This window comes from Marmota marmota, unplaced genomic scaffold (genome assembly GCF_001458135.2).
Source record: "Marmota marmota marmota unplaced genomic scaffold, marMar, whole genome shotgun sequence".
Taxonomy (NCBI): domain Eukaryota; kingdom Metazoa; phylum Chordata; class Mammalia; order Rodentia; family Sciuridae; genus Marmota; species Marmota marmota.
In genome coordinates, this window is record NW_026000005.1 from 25,754,931 (window position 1) to 25,774,093 (window position 19,163).

The window sequence follows — 19,163 nt, forward strand, 5'->3', positions numbered from 1 at the left end:
TTGACCTTTGTTTATAAGAACACAGCATATTATCAGGTCATTTTCTTTTTCAAGACTTTCTATAAGGCAAATATAGATGGGAAATGTAGGACCAGCTACAAGTCAATGGAGTCAAATTTAGGACAACAGTTTTATAGCCCTCTCTAATAAAAGGAATTTGAGTTCTAGTCTGCCAAATGCAGAAAGCCACCCAGAAAGCCTCTAAATTCTGGGAATAAGAGTTCTACACAACCCTCTGTGCCTGCACTTTCCACCTCTGCTCTGGGCTGCTTGGTTTGGACTGCTTCTTACTTGACCAACGGTCAGAATCGCTTCTGAATTCCCAAACCTTTCAGGAAATCCACGAGTTGTTTAACCAAAAGAAGCCAGAGTCCTCTGGGACTCCTCAGAGCCAACCCATCATCAAATCTTGATAATCACATCTAAAGATCTCTCCAATTGCTTTGCCTCTAGTCTTGGCTGTAAAGCTCTCTTCCTCATGTCACTGTGCCACCTCCTAACACCAGTCTTTTTGCAGACAGCCTTGCCTTATTCCAGCCCATTTTCCAAACGAATCCCCACATGAGCAATTCCAGGGGCTCATCCTTCTCTCAACTACCCCTCTCTCATGCTCCTCTGCTACCTGCTCATGATCATGTTATTCTCTACCCAGAAGCCTCCCACAGCTCTTGGGTCCACACCTTATGGCTCTCTCCGTACCACCTCTTTAGGTTTTAGCCACATAAGCTTTTTCGCAGTTTTTTTTCCAAACAAGCTGATCTTTGCTTTTCTGCTTCAAGTTCTTTCCTTTTATCCCCAAGCCTCTCACAGCACAGCACTCTGTACTTCTCATTCCTAAGATGTACCACAATGGAGTCATTTATACATGTGGCCCCTTAGTGGACTGTAGGTTCCAAGAGAGCAAGATCATGTCTACTGTATCTATTATGTATTTCTAGCTCCTAGCACTGACTTACAGTTGGTAATCCATAAGTGATAGTGGAAGAAAATGTTGGACTCCAAAAAACATTTGGCTAAAGCTCTTCATGTACATTAATTTATTTCTACATGCCTATTTCCACAGATAAGGTGGGATTTTCTCTAAAGTAAAGGAAGAAAAGAGAGATGACAGCACTTCTTATGAGTTTCTGATTAGAGAAAATATCAATGAAAAAAATAAGCTTATTGAAATTTCCTGAGTTTAAATTAAGTTATCTAAAAGTAAATATGGTGGTGTGGTTTAACTTATGTTTCCAAAAAGGTATGTTGCAGTTCTAACCCCTGTGAATGTGACTTTATTTGAAAATAGGGTCTTAGAAGATATAATCAATCTAAGATGTGGACTTACTGGATTAGGGTGAGTCCTAAATGCAATGACTGGCGTCCTCATAAGGAAAGACAGACTTAGAAACAAACACACAAAAGGAAGACACACATACAAGGAAAGTCAGGGATTAGAGTGGTACAGCTACAAGCCAAGAACACCAAGTGTTGGATCAGAAGCTAGAAGAGGTAAGGAAAATTCTTCCTAGAGCCTTCAAAGGGAACATGGCTCTACTGATGGCTGAATTTAGGTGTTCCAGTCCTTTGACTGTAAGCAAATAAGTTCCTATTGTTTTAAGTCACACAGTTTGTGGTAGTTTGTTATAGTAGTTCTCAAAAACTAATTAATATATTATTCCCCAAAGTTATAAGGTCATGGCATTTTAAAGATATGATTTTCTTATCATTCTTCTGTTTTATTTCAAAAGATATACTGAACGTGGCAGTTTATTTTGTCAATAATTTGGTTTAAAAATAATAAAACATGGATTAGAGTCATCTATATTAACAGTAATTGTTGTAACAAGTATTTAATACTTTTTAATAGCAGTGCAACACAACACCACATTCAAGAGGTTACCTGAATGATATGGCTGAAAAGTCAGCATGTCTCCAAGTGCAACAAGTTTCTCCTGTTGACAAATTTTATAATCAGAGAATTAAATGACCATACTTACTTACTTATTATTTAAAGAGAAAAATGCTTTGATTTTTCATGTTAAATAAATGGTATTTTTAACATACCAGACGTTATATAATCAGATGAGTAGTGTTCTTCTGCAGATTTCTTCAAACTTTCATTGCCTCATTATTTTTAGGAATATGGTACAAACTGAACCCACAGAAAACCAATGTATGCTTTGCCCTGGGGGAATCAGTTTCAGCACTGTCAAAGTCAGTTTCCTTGAATGTACTCTGGCATTACCTGAATTAGATCACTTGTCATTCTGGTCATTATTTGTTGACTTATTTCAACATCTGGGAGATCTGTAAGAACCACCCATGTTCCATTCTCAAATTTCACAGGCATAGAAAAGACAATCCCTTCGGGAATACCAAACTGGCCTGTAGTGAGTAGATACAAAGAAAGGCAAAACAAAAGCATTCAGAAAAACAAACCCTATTAAGGGTTATAGAAAAGGACACACATAATAGACAACTTATAATGAGAATGGTGAACTAAATTTCTAGAAATTCCTCAAGGAGGACTGAAGCACTCACTTTCTAAGTATTGGCTGAGCACCTGTTTAAGTGCTGATAGTACTCCCATCTCTAGTTCGAGATCTCCTATCCCAAGGGTTAATGCACTCTTTCCTTTCTAAATCTTGCCTGGATTCTTTGTATCTGTTTCCTACAACTTTTCCATGGCTCCCTATAAAGCCCATGAGCAAAGTCATTTGTCCAATCTGGTCTTCCAGTCTTCTAGCCTACGATGGCTGTCTTATTGCCAGGGTAGAAGGACAGGGAAAGGAAAGAAGTGGGCAGGAAAGTTGGCTATTTCCTTGCAGTTTCCAGGACCTCATTTGAATGTGCTCTCTATAAAAAGATTGACATTCTTTATTACTAATTGAGCACCATTCAGATAAGATGGCTACCTTTCTTTGATGCCTCAAATAAGAAAATGATTCCTGCCATTCTGGACACTGAAAATGTAGTCACTAGGATATCTTCTTCCCACTTTCATTTTTGAATGAAATTCCTAGAGATTAATTCAACTTTATTTCTATAAATAAAGCGTTTTAAGTACCCATTTTCCTACAAAGTCACATACAATGATTTAAAATCACACTGTGGCAATGTTCATGAATCTTAACCTCAATTGAATAAGATTCACTGAGTGTTTTCCATACAAAATGCTCCTATAGGAAGGTGTAGAAAGATGACCCAGACAAAGCCCCTGCCCTCAGAGTGCAGATTCTCAAGTAAAGGATACATATATAACTAAAAAGGCAGACTACAATATGCTCTCTGACAGATGAACGGAATACTACATGAGTATAGAGGAGAAGACAGATTAATTCTGACATGGGGAATTTGGAGAGATGTCTTCAAAATGCACTGAAGTCACTGGTACAAGGTGGAAGATGGTGATGATTCTGCTAATAACACAAGGAATGCAAGAGGTAGATCAGATTGGGAAGGAAGACAGTAAGTTCAGTTTGGTGTACGTTGGGTTGTGTTACGTGTGACAGCATAGTTACCTGCTAAACAGGTAGCCATATTTGGTAGGCTAGAACTCAGCAGAGGATCCCTGGCCCATACCATTGAAGAAAATAAGCTTGCTAAGGGAGACAGGAAAACACAAAGGGAAGACATGCTTTAGGTAGAACTATAGAGGACAGAATATTAGCTATTCTCTTTCCTGTTTTGTAAAAATGACAGAAGATGGTTTTAGCTAGTGTTTATCTGCTAAATAGGTTTTAGTAGATTAAAACATTAAGGCTGTTGACATTTCTACTTAGTATTTGTGGACAGAGAGCAACCTTTTCACATTCTAGTGCTGCCTGGTCCTCTTGCACTCATTTGTATCCTACTCTGCATCTTTCTTCCCAGGGCTTCCCATAACCAGTGCTCTTCTCACTCTTGTCTTCCAGTTCAGCATCATTCAGACTTTGTGGCTTCCTGTAGTGAAGATGTCCATTATGAAGATGCCCTGTTTCTTTCTGTTCCCAGCCTAGAACTGACTTTGCTTTCCCTTTCTTGCCTTCATAAAACTGAGTGTGTCTGGCTGTCCTTTACTGTAGATTTCCAAGGAAGATGCCAGGTAAATTCCTAATGTGTTTCCAGTGCAGTCATACAAAATATTGTCAAGTTTTTTAATGAATAACTGTACAATGAATTATGGTAACATAAAAGTTCACAGAGGTTATAGACCATTTTAAGACCTAGACAAGAGGTTTTTAAATATTACAAGAAATGAAAAACCCAGATTTACCTTCACTCAGTACTCCTAAAGACACAATCTCCCCAGGTGGTGAGCCATGGTACCAATATTTCAACGTAGTGGCTATACTGTGTGAAGCTAAAATGCGTCCAAATTGTTTTCCCGTGGAGGTCAAACTTTTAATGGTCATCACAAATTCTCTTTTTACCCACTCACTGTAAGGAGAAAAAGAAACGATTTTACAATGGAGAGAGGAATGCAAATTACAAAAGATATTCTCTGGTTCAATGAAACTAAGTACTAGGAATTATATACATACTCAAGACTGAAATATGACTTCATATGCCCTTTCTTCAACTGACTTCAGTCCCCATAAAAAGTTGATGGAAAAATAATCAAGCATAGCAGAAAGGAATCCCAAAATTTCAAACTAACACCATGATAATATGAATATGGAACACAGAAAAGTGGCCAAATACTGCAGGGAAAATTACTTTCATTACAAAGAATTTATTCTATGTAGATGTTATTTTGGAACCAGTGATATCCTTCATTTAAAATAAAACAATTTCATGAAGCACTGAATTATTCATCTTGAGATTTAGGGAATAATTATGTTTTTATGATCTGAATCTAAACTCAGGGAATAGCCTAGCTTGGCTAGAACGAGTGCTAAAAGGCTGCCCCTGCTAATGGGTTAGCACATGACACAGCTCCATGCAACACTGGCCCTGTGTAGGCAGCACACAAGAGAAATCTGGCTCCAGAAGGGCAAACCGGGGACACATCATTCCAAGACACAGACCAAGTTCCTAGGTTGTGAGGAGGGGAAAGTGAGGGGAAATGGAAAGGATATGAGACAACTGGGAAAGTGTTGTAGAGTTTAGAAAAATGCTTCAAAGGCACTCCTGCTGGTGTCTCCTCTTCTGCCTCATCACAATGCTGGTGTTTCTTGTGCTTTACCTGGATTAATCCATTTCATGTTCCTAGCATTCCTGTATGGGCTATCTCATGTTACTGTTTCCATTTTGCAGATGGAGAAACTAAGGCATAAAGAGATTAAGTGATTTCTCAAAAGCCACACAGCTGATAGGTGGCTGAGAGTTCCAACCCAAGCAGCTTGATCCTGGGATTATGTGCCTCACCACCTCTCAGTTCTGCCTCTATTGGGACACAATACCCAGCATGGCCTGGTTTGCTTATTATCTTTAATTCCTCTTTCTTAAAATGCCTCAAATAATTTAAACTTGGATATATATCTGTCTTTACACTAAATAAGATTACCTTTACATATATTTGTTTTAGAGATAAGTTTAATGACGTAAATAAACTACTTTAAGGATCATCTGACATAAAAATCATAATTTCAAAATCAAATAAATTAGGATTGGGAGGGGCTGGGGATGTGGCTCAAGTGGTAGCGTGCTCGCCTGGCATGCGTGCGGCCTGGGATCGATACTCAGCACCACATACAAAGAAAGATGTTGGTCCGCCGAAAACTGAAAAATAAATATTGAAATTCTCTCTCTCTCTGTCTCTCTCTCTCTCTTTAAAAAAAATTAGGATTGGGAGCAACTTGATGATATTCTGTAGAATTTTCTATGTTTGCCTTAAAAGAAAGCATGAACAAATATGAGTAAAAATATGAGTTAATTTTGCACAAAGATTTATGGATGCTTCTAAAGAAAGTAACAACTATCATACATTTATTTAACATTGTTGGTATACATCACTTAAAAATATACTGTACCTATCAAAAATCACATCTAAAACAGGGCGAGAAAATTCAGGAGGTCCCCAAATGGCACTGTCATATTTGTAAACCCGTGTTTTCCTCAGATCAACATAGTTATTTCCACTGATATTACCCCAAATTATCACATCTTTGATGCCTGGGAATAAAAATAAAAATAATCATAATAAATAATATCACAACATTAATACAAATATATTAACATAACATTATATAATATTAATATAAAAAATTACCTGAATCCTACTTTTGTCTATTTTAGAATGCTCCATTGGCTGTAAAATAAACTGGAGGGGGCTGGGGTTGTGGCTCAGCGGTAGAGCACTCACCTAGCACATGTGAGGCCCTGGGTTCGATCCTTAACACCACATAAAAATAAATAAATAAATAATAAAGATATTGTGTCCCAAAAAATAAATAAAAAATAAATAAACTGGAGAGTATATTGCAAAAGGTGTGGATCATCTCCCTAATTATCAGCACTTGGCAATCACTAATAATGCTCTGTGAAGGTGTGGTATATGATTAAAATCAAGGAATACTGAAAGTTCCCTGAAAGAAACTGCTACTGAAAATTATATCACTGGGGTTGGTCCTGGATCTCTAGCAAGAGACAGGCAGGGAAGAAGAAGGTGGGAATGGAACTCAAGTAGACTCCCATCAATGCCTATCTCATCCTCTGACATTCTCTTTTATACCGAAATGGCTCATGACGTTGGAATAGCTACTTCTCCCTTCACTGCCCTACTCCCAAGAGATCTTATAATATGCACTTGGGTCCATCCATTAGCTGTATGATGTAGGAGCTTGGGTAGGGTAGGTAGTCAGGCTTTGGAGTTCATGATCCACACAGGAAAATTATTCTCTAGCCCCAGGTAAACATAAGGTAGATTTTCTTCTTAGAGATTAAAGAAGACTTTTAATCTCACTGGGTCTCATTTTTCTTATGGCTCTGAGTCTCTTTATAGCTCTAAAAACCCTAAATTATGATTCAGAAAATTAGTGAACATCTGCTGCTTTTTGTCTCTCTTCCTCCTTCTTTTTTTCTTTAACAGTATCCTGGGTTTTCTTTAAATAATTACCCTTTCTTCAGTCTCAGTCCATATGGTTTGGATGGGGCTGTTGTTATTTCTTAGATCCAGCAATAGACATGAGATCCAGATTCTACTCTCTTGGACACAGTGACTGATTCAGAGATAGGCATGTGGTCTGAACCTGGCCAATAAGTTTGTAGTCTTTTTGTACAAACCAGCAAGGAAGAAAGTCCTCTTTCTACTGGTTAGGTAAGTCATGAACTTGTGAGTTGAGGATGCCAGTGGCCATGTTGCTACACCTTAGAGCCTACCTTACAGTAAAACTAACTGAAGGATCAGCCAGAAAAAGAGACCAGCGATCCTGATGTCATCATTGGAGCTGCAGTGTTCAGCTATGCCTTAAAAAAAAAAAAAACTATCACTTCAGGCACTTTGAGTTGACTTTCTATCACTTGTAACACAGGAGTACCAATTAAGACTACACATGGTCCGAGAACGTGTGAACTGAACTTAGGGATACGCTGAACCTGGTTTTAAGGAAAGGTTTGCCACTCTCTTGGCAGCTGCAACGATCCCTGAATGATTTCCTTAGTGGTTTCCCTCTTTCACATCATTTTGCTTAAGTGTTTTTACTTTTACTGGGTTCTCCTTGTTGTTTCACTGACAATTCCACTTCAATTACTATTTCTCTAATGTTTCTCCTTCCTCTTCCTGGCTTTCCTCTATTTTTATTTCTTTCTGCTCATCACATGCTTATTTGCTTTAAGTAGAGCAGAACTTATAATTATGGCACCAGCAGACCCACAAGACAGCACCTTTCTAGTTGAAAGCCTAGGCTACCAGCCCCCAACACATATGCCTCATTTAAAATTTTCTATCACTGCCTCTTCTTGACATTTTTCATCAGTGTATTATGAATCTTTTGTGATAAATCAGTGTCTACATATATAACTATAAGGTCAATGACAGAGATAAAATGGTTAGGAAATGTTTCATTTCCTATTGAATAATTTTAGCATTTGTCTGGTTGAGTTTTATCATGGAGGTTAGATACTAAAGATATGTATACAAGAATACAAGGAGTTATACTTCCTGGGGTTTCACTGGGAATAAACAGATAAAGCAGCACAGACTCTAATATCAGGGGCTCATTCAAGTCTTCCATGGCCTGGTTTAGGCATTCCAGGTTCACACTTCCTTGTGTTTCATTCTTATAAAGTCTTGTGCCTCCTTCCATTCTCAGTGTTGCAACTGCTCCATCTCTGGGCACAAAGAACTAAAATATGTCAGATGTGTTGTTGCCTTGAAAATATAACCATCCATTTTGTGATCCAGTTTCATCTTCAGATGGTTCTGATGTCTACCAGTTCAAAGATAATGGGAGCACTGACCAGATATTATAAGCCTACTGATAAAGTTAAACATCCTTGCAAATGTTACCATGTGCCAGGTATTCTTGCACACAGGTACTTTAGAAATATTATCTCATTGTATCCTTACATCTATTCTGAGAGGGAGGTGCTGTTAACATCCTCATTTTACATATGAGGAAACTGAGGAACAGCATGTTTGCTCAAGGTCACATGGATGGGAAGTGGGGCAAAGCCATTTTAACATAGCTCTAAATTTTTTTAAGCATTGATTACCTCAATTGACCATTATTGAGGAAAAATTGAATATTAGGCTTCAAATTATTATTTGACTAGTATAGGCCTTATATCAAATATCTGTTCATTAATTTATTTTATTTTATTTATTTATATGAGGTGCTGAGAATTGAACCCAGTGCTTTACACATGATAGGCAAGCGTTCCATCACTGAGCTACAACCCCAGCCCATGTTCGTTAGTTTTTTATAATGAAGGACCAGGTCAATTGTAAAAGCTGGTTAAAAAAAAAAAATGCCCAGTACAGTTGTCTCTGTTATCCAAGATTTTACTTTTCATGACTTCAGTTTCTCTCAATGAACTACAGTCTAAAAATACTAAATGGAAAATTCCAGAAATAATTCATGTTTTGGAGAACTTTTATTATAATATATTGTTATAATTATTCTATATTATCATTAGTTATTATTGTTAATTTTTTACTGTTCCTATTTTGTAAATTACACCTCATCAAGTATGTACATATAGAAATAAACAATATATGTAGGGTCTAGTACTATATGTGGTTTCAGGCACTCACTGGGGGTCCTAGAATATATCCCCTAACTAAGGCAGACTACTGTAGTTGGACTACTGTAGTTAAATAAGTTGTTAGTATCTACTTTCTACTTTTATTCTAGCTATCCAAGGGGATGCACCTTCTTCCTAGCTGCTTGAAATCCTGTTGTTTCAAAGCACAAACACAAACATCAGCAGGAGTTCACTCACATGAAGCAGTTGTTTTCAATTTTCTGGCTACTGCCGCTTTGGCTTGGCCTTCCACCCCCAGAGCCACCGCGATAATGTTGTGAGCGATGCTTGGGGCATTCATCATAAGCAAGACCGTTTTAAGATTCACAAAGGTTTTTCCTCCCACAATAACCCTGACAGATTCGTGAGCATTTTTCTCAATCAGGTGCCCGTAGAGACGACACAGTGGCACCTTGCTTCTCAGGCACTCTTCCAGACCATACACCTCCTCCTCGGTGCTGTCGTCAAGGACGATGACCACATGGGCCTGGTGGAAGGCGTATTTCTCCGTAGTACAGCTAGAGACACTGCGCAGGACAGGCGACGCCAGGTCCTGGGTCTCCATCACCAGGCTTTTGAGTAGTTCTTCCGACTGCTCCTTGTCAAACAGAGTTAGGCTAATTTCCGTCTGCATCCCAAACACTTCACCACTCATCAGTATGGGAAGGAGGTTGTAGCAGGCAGGAGAGGTTGCACTGATAAAAATGCAGAGTTGAATTGTGAATGGTTAGATCCTTTGCCCTCTTAAGCATTTATTCTTAATAGACATTTCTGCATTTGCATTGTGGGACGATTTAATATTTTTTAAGCATTCTACAGCTTCACAGACATTTTGAAGGCTAAAAATTGGAAATAGAACAATAAAATTTTCATTAATAACCCCTTGCTCTGGGTATCTGAAAACAATCTCAAGTAAGACATGTACCTGTGTAGTATGTTTTTCAAATAAAACAGAATTCCCCATATGCAGAAAGCAAAATTTCAAAGAGATATATCACACAATTTCAATTACACGTTTACATTTCTTCTTAAAAGAAAAAGACCTAAGTTTCAGTTAGCCACAGCTTTTTAAAATTTTATACACTTATCTATAAAGTAATGACTTTTTTTTTTCTTTTTAGAAAGGACCATCTTTTCCAAATTTCCACAAAGACAAATCCTTATAAAAATGGCTAGGATCAACACAGGCTGTGTATGGTATCTTTTTAACTGTATTTTGCAAGTATCTGGGTCTTCTATTTCTGTGATAATCAACTGTAGGGAGTTTGGAATTGCATCTGAGAATTTCTGGTGTTCACAACGGGCTTGGGGAGGGGTGCAACAGGAGTTTCAACAGTATCTATATCATTTTGATGCTCTTTAGATGTGGCATTTATTAAAGCTGGGTTATAGGATCATAGATGTTTACTAAACAATTTTCAATTCTTTGAGTATTTATAATATTTCAAAAAAAATCATCTTTAAAGTAAGTGCACATGTTAGGTACACACATACCTCTTACTCTACAGAAGGATAATGTGAGAGTCAGACTGAGGGGTGGGGAAAGGAGAGGGGGAGAGGGAGAGAGCAAGAAAGACAGAGACAATACAGAGATGAACGAGAGAGAGTACAGATGGATGGAACTGGAGAACATTATGCTAAGTGAGATTAGTCAGACTCAAAAAGTCAAGGGTTGTATGTTTGCTCTCGTATGTGGAAGCTTGAGAGGAAAAGGAAATAAAAGGGATCTCATGAACATAGAAGGGAGACCAGTAGACTAGAGGAAGGGGCTGGGGAGGGGGAAAGGAGGACACAAGAGAATTAAACAGACTAAAATGTGAATTGTGCATGTATGAATGTATCACAATGAATGCCATTATTATGCAAAGCTATAATGCACCAATAAAAATCAAATTAAATCAAATCAAAGAAAGAGAGACAGTGACAGCAAAGACTGGATGTGTCCCAGACTGGGAGCAATGGCAAGCAAACTTGAGAAGGAAAAAAAAGAAGAAGAAATAAAGTGAGGGGAGTGGGGATACAGAAGGGGAGCACAAGAGGAGGAACCAAGGAAACCTAGCAAGTGGCAATGGTTAGAGAGGACCAGTGCCAGAGACAGAAATCTGGCAAAGCAGTCATACTATACAGTTAAGTGAGTGTGTGTGCATGTGTGTGTATGCACGCATATGTGTGAAATCTAGAACTCATACATGGGGTTACAATGGAGGACACACACACATATCTAACCATAAATGTGCATGCATGCTCCCAACACACATCTCAAACTTGATATTCAGGTATTCTTCCATCATGAAATTAATCCCATCTCATTGTTCTTTCTAAAAATAAAAGCCAATCTCCTAAATCCTAGTGTTTGACTATCTCACCTGGTGATCCAGACCTGCAAGGGGCTGATGAGATCTTTCTGGGTTTCCTTCTCCAGCTCTTTTTCTATATGTGCCTCCAGGTTCTCTTGAGCAATTACCATCATTAGCTCAGTCATCATGTTAGAGGTGACATCATAGTAAAGCTAAACATGGAGAATGAAAAAGTCTACCTCAGAAAATAGATCATCACCCAATAATGGTCATAATGGAAAATTTTTGTTCTAACTCAAAATAGACTAGAAAGAGAGAAGACAGAATATCCTGAAAATAAAACATTTAAAACATATAATAATGTAATACAATGATATATTTTTTGAATAGACAAGTTAATTTATGCACCTGAGCATGCTCCAGGAACTCATTATATCCTCCCAAAAGCAAACCCTTTCCTCCACGATCCAGCAGCTCTCTCCAGATAATGGGAGACTTTTTGTGATTCCACTTATTCTTTTCACACACACCTTTCAGCCATTCCTGTTGAATAACACTCCAAGAAAAATCATATATTAGATCTGCCCAAGAATTCAATTCAATACCAATTTGGATATCTTTAAACAGTAAAAAGTAAGTATAGAAAAATAATGATGATTTAAGTCACAAATTAATAAAAAAGAAAGAATAAATCTTCAAATTAATTAGTCAAATAAAATTACTGAAAGTTAGTCTTTTGGAAACCTGGAGTACAAATTTTTAACTTAAAGAGAGGCCAGATGTTCTAATTAGACTTATTTTTTAAAAGTGACTTATTTCCTCTGTATTCTTCTTATATATGACCTACTTCCAGTTTTAGGGACACATAAATTTTGATATTTATTTTCTGTGAACATTGTTTATATGGTTCAGACTGAATAAGCTAAAAGTCACTTGGGAGTATCTGCTAATATTTATCAGAAAAAGCTTAAATTACCATTTTCTGGTTTATGTATACTAGGCCTCCCAATGATAAGATCTGAGAAAGCTGGGCAGAGTGGTGCATACCTGTAATCCAGGGGCTTGGGAGGCTGAGGCAGGAGGATAGCAAGCTCAAAGCCAGCCTCAGCAACTTAGTGAGGCCCTAAGAAACTTAGGGAGATCCTGTCTTAAAGGGATAGGGATGTGGCTCAGTTGTTAAGTGCTCCTAGGTTCAATCCCAGTTCAAAAAAAACCCAAAAAACAAAGATCTGAGAAGGCAGAAGAAAACATCTACTGTTAAAGAAATACTATAACTAACGCCAGGGGATGAAATAACAGTTGCAGTCTGCTCACAGAAGAGAGAAGTTATACAATAGCTCAAGAGAATGGGCTGCCACTCAGTAAAGTCTACCTAGTTATTGTGCTGCTAAATGTTCAGCAACAAAGACCAATGCGCTTTCACAGCAAATTGATCACACTGAACTCCTATCACCCTAAAGAGAGTAATGATTTATTTAGAATTGCATTTACATGTATTCTGGGTAAATAACTCCCTTTTCTACTCTTAGATCTTTGACCAGTATGGATTAGGGCTTGCAAAATTACTTTGAATGAAAGGACTCAGTTTACAGCAGAGATGCAGTATTTAGCATGTAACCATGGGTTCCACAGCCCTTATCATATAACATATCACCCAGAATAACAGAGGGCAGGACAGGCCACCAAAGGTACAGGTGCTAGCTTAAAGACCGATATCTTGGAAGGATGGGGCATCTCTTTCAGGATGTTATACACATCATAAATCAATGTAATGTTTTGCCCTAATATGTAGAATACCTGAATCCAGGAACCAAGGAGTAGAATTAAGAGTGATCCTGCTTACCATCACCCCCAGGGACCCACTTGGGTAACCTGTGCTTCCATAGACTCTATTATTCTAGACTGTGTGAGATTCTAAATCCTAAAGGGAGACTGTTTTTATCAAGGGAAACAGGAAGAGTACCACTAAATTTAAGCTATAGCTTCCATTAGTCACATTGAGCTCCTGTGCCAAGCAGCAGGCAAGGAGAGGAGTTGCCATGCTTGAAGGAATAATTACCCTGCTGATGATGAGCATACAGAGCAGCCATTCCCCAGCATAAGCAGTAAAGAATATTTAGGATCTAGGTTCCACTGGGGTGTCTTTGTTATTTCCCTGCTTGATTTTGACAGTAAAAGAAAAAGTGTACCAATTCTATCTTGAAAATGGACTAGGAATCAGATCCCTTAAGGACACAGATTAGGTCACCACACCTAATAAGTCTCCTACACCAGTAGAGGATGAAGGGAATATATATGGATAGTAGAGAAGAGAGGTGACAAGAGTCAGTTTGGCTCTGAAAACTATGTGCAGTTGAAAATATAGGTCATTTGACTAATATTACTCCTGAAAAGTTTCTCTGGGGAAAGACATCAACCAGAATCCTGGAGGACCGATTACTAGATGGCATAAATTATTACATGGATCATATGGGTCCAAAGGCATAATGGGTGTATAAAGAGGATGCCATTGAGTCCAGCTTCTATCTTCATAACCAAAGCACCCAAAGCTTCTTCTCAAAGTCTGCTTATGAGGCAACTCAGTCACAAATATGGGTATTTCAAATAAATAAGTCCTCCTCCTATTAAGAATCAGCTATATTAAGAGGCTGCTAAATACTATCCATTAAGCATTGGAAGAAAATGTACAGTTAACAAGTGTAATTTAAGCTAGCTGAATTCTTGGTTGGGCTAGTGATGGAAGAGCCAAACTTATTCTACTTATGGTTAGGTTTCATTTGTTCTACTAGGTATTATGGAAAAAGCAATGATGTTTTGAGACTGATAAGTAAGAGCTCGTTTTATAGTATTCAAACATCATTAGTACATGAACACTTTTTACTGGAGGTCAATATGATACACTAACTAATATTTAATCAAATTAAAATGTAATTTTATGCACATACAAGTTTAACAAATTAAGCACATGGGAGGTCCTGGGTTCAAGTCTTCTTAAAAAGACAAACAAGAAGAAGAAGAAGAAGAAAAAAAGGCATTTTACCTCCCAAACATCAGGATGTTGTGTAATTTTATATATCTGAAAATCAGGAAGATTCTTCTGTAAATAGTCTGCCAGAAGTTCTGTTTTTGCATAATATGGACAGTCTGCTCTACCTAAGAGAGTTCAAATGTTTTCTTTTATCACACAGAAATTATCATGAAATTATGGAATTAACCATAGTTATAATTTTATAACAAAATTATAGTATAAACTGCTATGACATAAATTTCTGATTTTTATTGTATTATATTAAGAGGCTGCTAAGTACTATCAATTAAGCAATGAACTAATCACCAGAAGCCACTCAAAGCCAAAGGGTGAGGAGTGGTAATGAGGGAGGGCACCTGTGGATTTCATGTGTGACCCACAGTTAGAGGGGAGGGAGAAACTGAGGGAAACAGAAGAGTGTGGGATAACTTTTATTTTCTGATTTGGATAGAGGATTGTGGCTTTACTAGAGATAAATTATGGATAAGAAGTTTAATTTCAGACACGTGTAGTTGGAGATATCTGTAATGTATTTAAGTGGGCACAACCAGCAGTTTGATATGTAAATCTCAAGTTCATGTGCTATATAAGGGTTTCAGACACACATTTTGCAGTCATTAATGGGTTAAATCCACCATAGGAAATTGGTATGGGTTTAAGACAGAGCAGGAGGCACAGGTAACAGGTGCTGAAACTTCTTTGTAACATTCTCCCTTAATTAATTCCAGTCACTAGTTCGTCAACAGCATGGGAACTCCCAAGTTATCAAGCTCCATCTGTCCATTAGCCTCTCTGTCTAGTTCAAATACCTTGCCCATCATTCTAAGGCTCATGATTTGAATAATCTGGGCCTTCTGTCCCAGGAAATCAGCTTGGTAAAAGTCCTTCACCTTCAATGAACTCAATTACCTGCCTTCTCTGTGCCTGGGTCCCATTTGCTAGTCACCACTGGAGAAACATGGTGGAACCAAGCAGAGGGACAACATTATAAATTCATGGTCACCAGACTTTATTAGCCCTCAACTCTGCCTGGTGAGCTTTCTGCTTCCCTTACAAGCACTCATTTCTGTTCTCCACAGTGACTATTCCAAATTATGTCCATTTCCTCCAAATCTCTTCCCCAACCCCACAGTTTCTCTGCACTATCAGAAGATAGGGGCTAGAGATGAGGCCCAGTAGTGGAGTGTGAGCACATGTGAGGCCTGGGTTCAGTCCCCAGAACTGCATCAGAACAAAGAAAAAATAAACAGAAGGAGGAGGAGGAAGGAGGAGAACACTGACAACATTGATGATGGTAATAGACACCTTGCTTTCTACTTTATAAAAACCAAACCAAACTAAACAAAATGGACTCAGTGGGGAAATCCCTCAGACTTCTGCCATCACACCTGCAAGCCAGTCTGCATTTGGACTCCTCCTTTCCTCCTTTCTCCTTTTCAATGAAAAAGGAATCCCTTCTCCTCTCTCTGTCTAATCCTACCACTTGAATCACTGCATCTTTTGCCCTCTAAGAAACCTTGCTGAACTGATTATCTTCCACAGATAGAATCTTATCTGTTTCTAATGCTCCCTTTACGACATACATACATATATTCAAGTTGTTTCTTGTGTGCTAAAAAATGCAACGTTCTATATGCCCTTCTATTAAAACTTCTTTTAAAAACACTGCATACTTGCCACCCTCAATTCTCCACTTTCATTTAGTTCTCATCCCACTGCCATCTAGCTTATCTGACAGTTCTCTCGGTTACTAGGGTCATCTGTGCCCTAGTATTTTTAAAATCCTTTTCTTGTTGTTGACCCTTAGGAGCCCTCACTACTGATACCCTCCTCCATTCTTTGAAAACACTAAATATAATGGGACATTCTGCAGGTTTTCCTTCTATCTCTCTGGCTGTTCTCTATACTTTGCAGGTCCTTATTCCCTTATTGACCCATTAAAAACATCAGTCTTCAAATGTCTTATCTTTGTACCCTACGTATTTTTCCTTGGTTTCATGTAGAAATCTGTATTTTCAGCTCAGACCTATCCCTATACCTACCTAGATGTCTATATATATCCTCCAGTATTCTCCCATCTCCTTCTAAATGTCTTATAGGTACTCAACATGTCTATGCTAGCTCCCTACCAAATGTGCTCCTTCTCCTATGTTCTTTTTATGTCCATCTCCCCAATTACTTAAGAATATTAAGACTATCTGGAGTATTAAGCCTATTCTTCTGCTCAATTTTTTCAAATGATTCCTAATAGACCCAGTTATCCAAACTATTGCTTGGGAATAATTTTTATTATTTCTTCTCCCTTACTCGATCTCCCCCAAACAATTAGACAATCAGTTGTATAGATTCTGCCTCCCTTATCTCTCTCCATTTCCATCTCTCACTTCTCTCCATTTCCATTGTCCACGGTGCTAGGGCAGGCTACCACCAATGTTTTCCTGATCTATAGTGCCAATCTCCTAATTTGTCTGTGGGCATTCAGTCTTTCTCTCTCACACCATGTCCATAATGGTCAAACAGGCAAAAGGCAAATAGGCATGTTCTCCCTTTCCAAAAATCTTCCAGTCACTTTGGATAAAATCTAAACTACTAAATGTGGCTCAGAAGAATCTACATTATCTATCTCAGGCCTCAGCTTGAGACAGTCACTTCCTTACTCTTTGCTCCAGTCCTACTAAACTTATTTCAATTTTATGCTAATTGTATATTCTCAAGTATCACCAAATTAGTTCTCCTCACTCCTATCTCACTCCCTGATACCCATGTTTAAATTGCTCTGCTCCACCCTATCTCTTCTCTTCTAGGTGACTTTCATCTTTCAGCTGTTTAAAATTGCTCCCTATGGGAAGCCCTTACCTAAGATTCCTTGCCACCACTACTGAAGAACACTGCCTTGCAACTGTCATACACAAAACACTTTCTGTAAAATTTTCACTCTTTCAAACATATAGTCAATGCTCAAAAATATTCTTTTAATGAAGCAAAGGAAATAGATTTTAGGCAGATGGTAAATGTCAATTGTGTTCAATGTATCAAAGAAGTTGAATAAGACAAAGAATGAACAGCTTTAGTAAAAGTCATTGGTGACTTTGGTGGGGCAGTTTCCATAATGATACAGATTGAGTAAAGACAGACTGAGTGAAATGAAGGAATAAAAATAGAAGAGGAATCTACTCTTTTAAGAAACATGCTGAAGGCTCACCCGTGTAATTCCAGTTGACTTGGGAGGCTAAGGCAGGAAGATCATTAGTTAGAGAACATCCTCAGCAATTTATTGAGGCCCTAAGCAACTTAGTGAGAGCCTGTCTCTAAAAGGGCTTGGGGATGTAGCTCAGTGGTAAAGTGTCCCTGGGTTCAATCCACACTCTCAAAACGAACAAATTAAAAAAAGAAAGAAACTTGCTGAGAACAGGAGGAAACAGGTACAATATAAACCCCCTCCATGGTTCTTTGCTGCCAGTCCACACTTCAGTCCCTCTCTCACCTTGCATTGCTGCCAAGATGGACTTCCTAAAATGCAAGCCTATTAGGATTCTCCTGTCTAAAAATTTTCATAACTTTTTTTGAACTCCCCATTCGTTTCAAGACACAGTTCAAACATGTTTGCTAGGTGTATAGGAAGTGCAAAACAATTGCCCTTACCTGTCTAAGTAAGATTGTCTCTTGCTTCTGTAGATCTAATCCCAAAGACCCACATTCAGGTCCCCCATTAGACCATGAGGCTCTACCCTCTGCTTTTATCTGGAATGGCCTCCCTATCCAAACCTTCACAACTCAGTTCCCCTAGTGAGTTCCTTGGGTCCCTATTACTACCACCCCCACCTCCAGATCTGGGGTGTATTCATCCAGAGGTAAGTGTACCACTCCCTCATTACATTAGTCACACCATATCAAAAGTACTTCATTATGTGCTTTTATCTCATGAGAACGAATACTCCCCGAAGAATGCCCCCCTCCCCCCCAAAAAAACCCCAACCAAAACCCAAACCAAAAACCTGTATTCCCTGTGTTCAGCTGTGCTTGGCAAACTGTCACAATCCAATAAACTCTTTGAAAAGCACAAGAAAGCCTGAGGTGGTCCGTAGAGGCTGGAGTTGTTAAAATACAAGCCAGTAAGATCAGTGTTCAATGAACTGAGGAAGTTGAATAAGACTAAGACGGACAGCTTTAGTAAAAGTCACTGGTAACTTCGGAGGGGACAGCTTCCATATGAGGCAAAAGTAGAAGTCAGATTGAGTGGAATTTAGGAACGAAGATAGAAGAGCAATCTACACTTGGGAGGAGAGTTGTTGGTATTTTGAGTCATCTGCGGGCGAGCGCGGGGATCACTCACCCGCAATCACGAATTTGGCCATGTTTAAAGAAACCTAGAGATAGGGACCGCGGCGGCACGGTTTCTGGGCAACTCACGCCGCCAAGAGTGGCGCAGGCGCAGTCTGAGGCTGCCGCATTGAACTCGGCCGCCCAGCCAGATAGTTGGGCGTTCAAAGTTGTGACTTGAATGGGTTACTTTCAGTGTAAGATCATATATTATCTTTATAAGCTCGGAGGTTTCTTCCACTCCTAGTTTCCATCTCTGCCTTCAATAAAACTAGTCATTCTTTTTGGTAGCCTTTTTTTTTCTCTCCAAAACATACCCTTCTGCAACCGCCAGGAACATATCCTTTTTGACCTGTAAGGGAATCCGT

At 38.6% G+C, this 19,163-nt stretch overlaps 1 protein-coding gene across 3 annotated transcripts in view; it reads right to left on the reverse strand.

The window, feature by feature from the left end:
* Mdh1b (malate dehydrogenase 1B) overlaps window positions 1-19,108 on the reverse strand; it is a 24,185-nt gene extending 5,077 nt beyond the window's left edge. The window contains exons 1-9 of one of the 3 annotated variants that reach the window (XM_048808406.1): window positions 18,809-19,108; window positions 14,488-14,600; window positions 11,856-11,990; window positions 11,517-11,659; window positions 9,349-9,845; window positions 5,937-6,078; window positions 4,238-4,401; window positions 2,228-2,367; window positions 1,883-1,934 (exon numbers count right to left, since the gene is read on the reverse strand). In XM_048808406.1, the coding sequence (XP_048664363.1) occupies window positions 1,883-1,934; window positions 2,228-2,367; window positions 4,238-4,401; window positions 5,937-6,078; window positions 9,349-9,845; window positions 11,517-11,659; window positions 11,856-11,990; window positions 14,488-14,600; window positions 18,809-18,830 (1,408 nt within the window). In that variant the 5' untranslated portion in view covers window positions 18,831-19,108. The remainder of the gene's footprint in view (window positions 1-1,882; window positions 1,935-2,227; window positions 2,368-4,237; window positions 4,402-5,936; window positions 6,079-9,348; window positions 9,846-11,516; window positions 11,660-11,855; window positions 11,991-14,487; window positions 14,601-18,808) is intronic. The other 2 variants (XM_015481308.2, XM_048808407.1) reach the window with 2 other exon arrangements.
* Between the last annotated feature and the right edge of the window lie 55 nt (window positions 19,109-19,163).